Genomic DNA, 6,174 nt, shown 5'->3' on the forward strand with positions numbered 1-6,174 from the left:
CGATGTAATCAACTCTACCGGATACATAGACATACCCAATGAGGTTCCCGCGACCAACGAATCATCAACCATATCGAACACCTTGTTCCCAAATCACCATTGTGCCCGTAAACACGTAGCCTAAGCTCTGATACCATTCGTTATGATTATTAGACCCACCAAGATGAGTGATTTAAGCCAATCGTTCACCCATAAATGATAAATGATATTGCTAAAGCATACGGACGATAGATAAATGCATAAACGACACGAGATTTAACATGGTTGTATCCCAACTCCAAAACGCGGAGAAGGGTCTACTCCACGGATGCAAACCAGATATTTTCCACTATAAATTTTGTGCACATAGGCTACAGGTACATGAGATATATTTATAGTGCTAAACTAAGACAATTACAAACACAATACGAAGTCCTAATCCAAATCCAATTCTTGTCGGACAGCCATCGTGGTCTTGATGGAAGCCATCCCGGTCTCGATGGCACGCATGTCGGTTGCGATAGGATCCATCCCGGTCTCGATGGACCTTCTGCCACGAATCCTTGTTTTAGTCGACTTCTCGTTTAATTCCTTGTTTAATTGGAACTTCGCACTCCAACATAGTATACTAGTGTATGAACTTTTGTTAAATGTTATTTTCAACCTTACCAAGGAAGGGGAAAAAACAAAATTTGTTTCTTGTAATTGAACTAATAACTGAAAAAAATTGCATTTTTTTGTGTATGCACTTGCAGACCAAGATATGAGTGCCACTAGTTGTTTGAAACTTCATCACTAGTTAAAATCAGTAATTAACAAAGAAAAAAAAATGAGCTATGCAAAAACATTTGGTAAGCATGTCCTGCTACAAAGTTGCTAGCAAAATATATTTTGTTATGTAGCAGTAATATAGTACAAGAATCACATTTGAGTCGCATCTGGTAAATTTGGATTGAATTTTATTACTAATGGGTCAAACATGTAGCATCAAAGAACAATTAGCTAAAAATAAAACTCAGCCGTATGCCCATATGCCATAGTATATTAAGTATTTCTAACATACTTGAGTATTTCTCTAATCAGTAGAATAGTAGAATGTATCGGCACCGATGACATCTTGATACACTGATCTACCATAACAATAAATAGAGTCAATGCAGACTCCACCATTGGAATACCTGGATTATGGCATATTGTTAGGAATAGAAATTCCTAAGAATAATAGATATCGATTAGTGATTGATCAAAGGTTAAGAATAATAGATATAGATTAGTGATTGATCAAGCGTTGAGTTTGCTAGGCTTAGTGTTTATGTGCTAAACTGTAAGTGACTTAGTATGAGTATAAATACTAAGTCACACCCTAAGAATGCTTAAGCCTTTCCTCTCTAGCTCACCTTACACACACAAATTGTGTTTCCCCCTAACTCTCTCAAACACATTGAGAGACTTGAGTTGACTCGTGACATCAACTTGATCATCAAGTTCGTTGTTGAAGAAAGCCGTGGATTAAGCAATTTCGATTGTTTAACCATTGGTTACAACTTGTAATCGTAACACAGATTCAATATATTTTCATTGTTATACACTGTGATTTGATTTCTGTTTTATGATTCATCTTCATCATCATCCTAGTTCATGTTCATCATCATACCTTCACTCTAAACCTACTCTACTCGAACATATCTTAACCTAATCATGAATCGAAGCTTATTCTAGCATTATCACATTTCAAATAGCATGTTAACTAAGGGTGCGTTTGATTGCCTCTTAAAGTGCGTTTGTCAGTGACATATCTGTGACAATTGATGCTGAACCGTTCAGCAATCTTCATGGTTGCAAACGGCGGTTGCGACGGCCCTTGCGGTGTTCTGGTGATTAACCCTTCCCTTTTCGCCCAAAAACGTCTAATTGGTCGTTTAACGCTAAAAGTCAGGTCAAAGTCGGTAAACATAGATCCTAAGCCCATTCAAAAATTAGCCGGGAAAAATATCGACTTACATAGTACTAAAGGATATGGCCCTGCTGGATTTTATCCATTAGCATGGATTTTATCCAATTCCTTCTAATGTATCAACATCGCACCGGATATGCCCCTGCTGGATATGCGCATTTTGTTGCTGTCTATGCTGGCCTGGAAGTAAGTGACCGACTCTCTTTTGTGTGTTAAAGAATCTTAATTATGTTCTATAAAAATATTCTTCTTTCTGTGTGATAATTTAGTAATGTGTATCAATAATTTTAGAGTTTACAAACATCTCTTTTGCAGTTAGTTCACTTTTCGTCTGTTGACTATGTTATCTGGTCTTCTATTTGGCTCGGTCACTAGCACGATACTTCTTTCTATAAGTGGGACCGTAAGTTGCGTTGTTTACCTTCTTTTGGTGTAGACATCTGTCATTTTGCATCTGTAAATTCGAAGCTTATACAGGAAAAAGTTTTATCTTTTTTAATCTTTTATAATCAGCATTCTGTTTTTGCAAAGGGATTGTAAGTTTTACTTGCAAATCAACACACTGTTTTATGAAAATTCAATTCTATGAAACTTATGAGGTACAATCGATTTGGAATTTACATTTTCATACTAACCTTTTGAATTACATACACAACAATTAAAGAATAATCAATATCAAAATTGAATCAATAAACGATATACAAATAGTGATCCCTAGTAATCTTTAGAGGAATCTAGAGCTTGCATTCTGTTGGAAGACCATTGGGGAAGCGTTTCTTGTCGTTACAGTAGTTATAGATCATGTATTTGGTTTGCACCCACCGAAGTCGGTTTCGGCCTGCAGCATCAAGTCCTTGAGTACTCCATGCCTGGTTTTCATTTCCAGAGCTTGTAGGCATTTGATTAGCACCAACAACCATGTTCGCATTGGCATTGAATTTTCTATATGAAGCGGTGAATGGTGCTTTTGTCCAGTCTGTCTTCACACGACCACCTTGAGTTGCCCAATCATCTGCGTTCCAAAGGCTTGCATACACCCTCATTGGTTGGCTCTTAGGAAATGGGACACCAGAAGCTTCATTGTTGTTGAACACCCTTATTGGAATATTATCTATCAAGAATCTGTATCAACCAAAAGACAATTTTGATTAGTGTTTTTGCCGTACAACTTTATGGCCCTTATGGGACAAACACCTACTTTAAGGAAAAAAGAAGAATTATACATATAATCAGTTATGAATGGCTTGAAATTAGGTTCGGGGAGCTTCGAGTTGGGTCATTAGGTTTGATTTTACTATTCACTCATAACCTATTTTTTTTATCGAAAATTTACACTTTGCACCATGTAGTTTTTTTTTGTTTGATTGTAGCTGTTTTTTTATTGTTTAATCGTTTAATATGAGACGACATATAGAAACTTACATGATCCTTTGAGAGTTCCATAGAATAGTGTAGGTGTGGAAGGCGGCACTAGGGTCGAACCAAAGGTGAAACTGTTGTTCCTTGTCGCCTTTTCCTTGTGCAAATACGTTGGTGTGAATCGTATAGGGGTTTCCAGATGAATTACCCAAGAACTCGAAGTCAATCTCATCATGCGCAGCGCCTTGTGACGATAACTGATGATGCATTAACAAAGCCATTACATGTGTTAGATATCTATAATCAAAATTCAATTTTATAGGGCATTAATGTTTTCACTTTCATAATTGATGAATCTACTTTTAACTGTGAACTAAGTAATTGCACTGTGCAAGTGCATAATACACATTTGTAGTGTATTTATCAATTTTGTAAGTGGAAATATCACCTACCATTTTTTTTTAATGAGGTTCAATATGAGTAACTAGTACTAGCAACTTACGTAAAAAGTGGTGACCGTGCCAGCAGAGTTGCCTGGGACTAGCTTAATTTGCATGTCGAACCTTCCAAATAAGTACTCATGCTTCGATTGAAATCCCGAGCCGGAATATTGGTCAAGTGAAAGTGTGAGATCCTGACCTCCGTTGAGTATCTTAGCTCGTGCGCCGCCGAAAGTGATGTCCATATCATCGTAAAAGTTTCCTGCAAATGTTGTGGCTACTAGACTTGCCATAACTAGAATAGTAACACATTCATTAAAGCTTAAATAACATGTTTTCTTCATTGTTACTATAGGTAGTACGTTGTTTTTGTTTTAATACGAGAGAGTAAGTAAGAGTAGTATGTATGAGAAATGTGATGTTTTTGTTATTGGAATTGGATGCTATATATAGTGATGGTTTGGTTTGGTTGACATTTAGTAGAAGAAGAAGCCTCTTGGTTGGTGGAAAATAAAGTGCGAAGGCAAAGATTGACTCAATAAAAAAATATGCACTAAAAATGTTGGCATGCGATGAAACAGCTGTTTTATACTGTATATTTTAGTATTATAGAATAGTTAGATTGTAGATAAGACTAACTCACTCATACCTCCCTAGGATGGCAAATAACCAAATACTTTGTAGAAATTTGAGATTTGAGAAACGCATCGTCCAATGTTTAACTTAAGTGATGGAGCAATTCATAGTATCAAGTGGAGAAAACACTTTGGGATATGTTGGGGGTGGCATAAACAATCCTAAAATATCTTCACTAAATTAGTTAAATTAGCATCGTATAAACGTAGTTATTAGTGTCATTTCTGATCTTCAAACCTCACTAACAACACATCTTGAAGTAATCAGAGAAATGGTTGAAAATGGTCACGAGATAATCTAGTTAAACGTGTATCTTTAAGTAAATATATCCTCCTCAAATAACTTGAAAATAAAAGAATTGAAACAGTCACTTTATAATCTAGCAAATCGTGTATATTTGTGTAAAGAATTAGGCCACTTGCTATCGTTCAGTTCTTTAACATACATTTTTCCTGCCACATCAGTGCCACATCAGCACAAACCCTTTAACATTCCTTTCACATTCTTTTCACTAAACACTCACTATCATACACTCCATTTAAAACTTAAAAAATAAATATAAATAACAAGTCCACCTCTCAAATATAAATATAAATTCAAAAATTCTATGTGGGGCCCACTTTTTTCGTTCGTGAGAGCTGTTGCAGCATTGGCTGGCGGACCCTTTAACATTTTGCTGGTAATGGTTGTGAGAGGTTAACAATGTTAACAAGGGGTGGGTGGCGAGCCATAACATGTGGCCTTAGCACTTTTTTGAGTAACCTTAGCAATAAAACATCATCCGGATGTGTGTATATGAATTATTTAAATTAAAATTTAAATATATTTTCTTAAAAAGATGGCATATAATATACTTCCTCCGTCCCAAATTTAATGTATGGTAGAAATTTTTGTTGAATTTAAGATAGGCTTGATAAATATCAGTTTTGCCCTTATATTAAAGGTAAGTTTGACTGAATTTATTTTTGATATGAGTGAAAGAGAGTAGTAATAAATAAGGGTAAATTAGAGAATTTAATGATATTTAGGAGTTATTTTTTGTAAGTGGACAATTTAGAACGTATGTAAATAGTAATTTAGACACTTATTTTAGAACAGAAGAAGTATAATCTTTTAACTTAGGTTTGGTGGGTTGTGTTTGTATTTGGTGGGTTGTGTTTGTGTAATTTTTCAGTTGTAATACTTGTAATGCTTATGTGTCGTTCATATTGTTTAGAACGAACATAGTTTCTCTAGAGATCGTTACGATATGTTTAAATGTTGTACCACCGGAGCCTCGGTTCTTTTATATATATATATATATATATATATATATATATATATATATATATATATATATATATATATACACGTATTAATATTTTTGAAAAAAAAAAAAAAGTATAATCTTTTAACTGAGTAATAGTCCAAACTTACCCAAACCAGCAATGATGTTGCCTGGTTTCCCCCGGTTAGTTTAGGCACATATAAAAGTACCTTGAGACAGCTGTTCACCTAATGAAGGTCCATTTCTTTAATATTTTCTTGTTTTTGGCCTAAAAAAATTGTTATAAAAATATATTAGAAAAGCCCCTTACGTTCAAACCTTAATTAATCAATACGCACACGGCTTCTTGTTCCATATCGCATATTATCAAGTGAAACTACAACATACTACACGTTTCGTTCATTTCCTTTAGTTTATTGGGGCCTACATGAGAGGCACTAAGGTCTCGTTATGCCTATTAAAAATTTAATATAATTGAGAGATTTAATTTTATACTTCTAAATGAATAAGGTGCTACGGAGTGTACGTCCATTAAATAA

The 6,174-nt window shown here is 34.9% G+C and overlaps 1 protein-coding gene across 1 annotated transcript; it reads right to left on the reverse strand.

Annotated features, from left to right (window-relative positions):
- Nucleotides 1-2,541: 2,541 nt before the first annotated feature.
- LOC139889097 (xyloglucan endotransglucosylase/hydrolase protein 15-like) lies at nucleotides 2,542-4,076 on the reverse strand. The gene is made up of 3 exons (XM_071872067.1): nucleotides 3,795-4,076; nucleotides 3,356-3,549; nucleotides 2,542-3,055 (listed from the first exon to the last, which is right to left on the reverse strand). Exons 1-3 carry the CDS (start codon nucleotides 4,074-4,076, stop codon nucleotides 2,668-2,670), a joined length of 864 nt encoding a protein of 287 aa, XP_071728168.1. The 3' UTR covers nucleotides 2,542-2,667.
- Nucleotides 4,077-6,174: the final 2,098 nt, after the last annotated feature.

Source organism: Rutidosis leptorrhynchoides, chromosome 2 (genome assembly GCF_046630445.1).
Source record: "Rutidosis leptorrhynchoides isolate AG116_Rl617_1_P2 chromosome 2, CSIRO_AGI_Rlap_v1, whole genome shotgun sequence".
In the NCBI taxonomy this organism is placed as follows: Eukaryota; Viridiplantae; Streptophyta; class Magnoliopsida; order Asterales; family Asteraceae; genus Rutidosis; species Rutidosis leptorrhynchoides.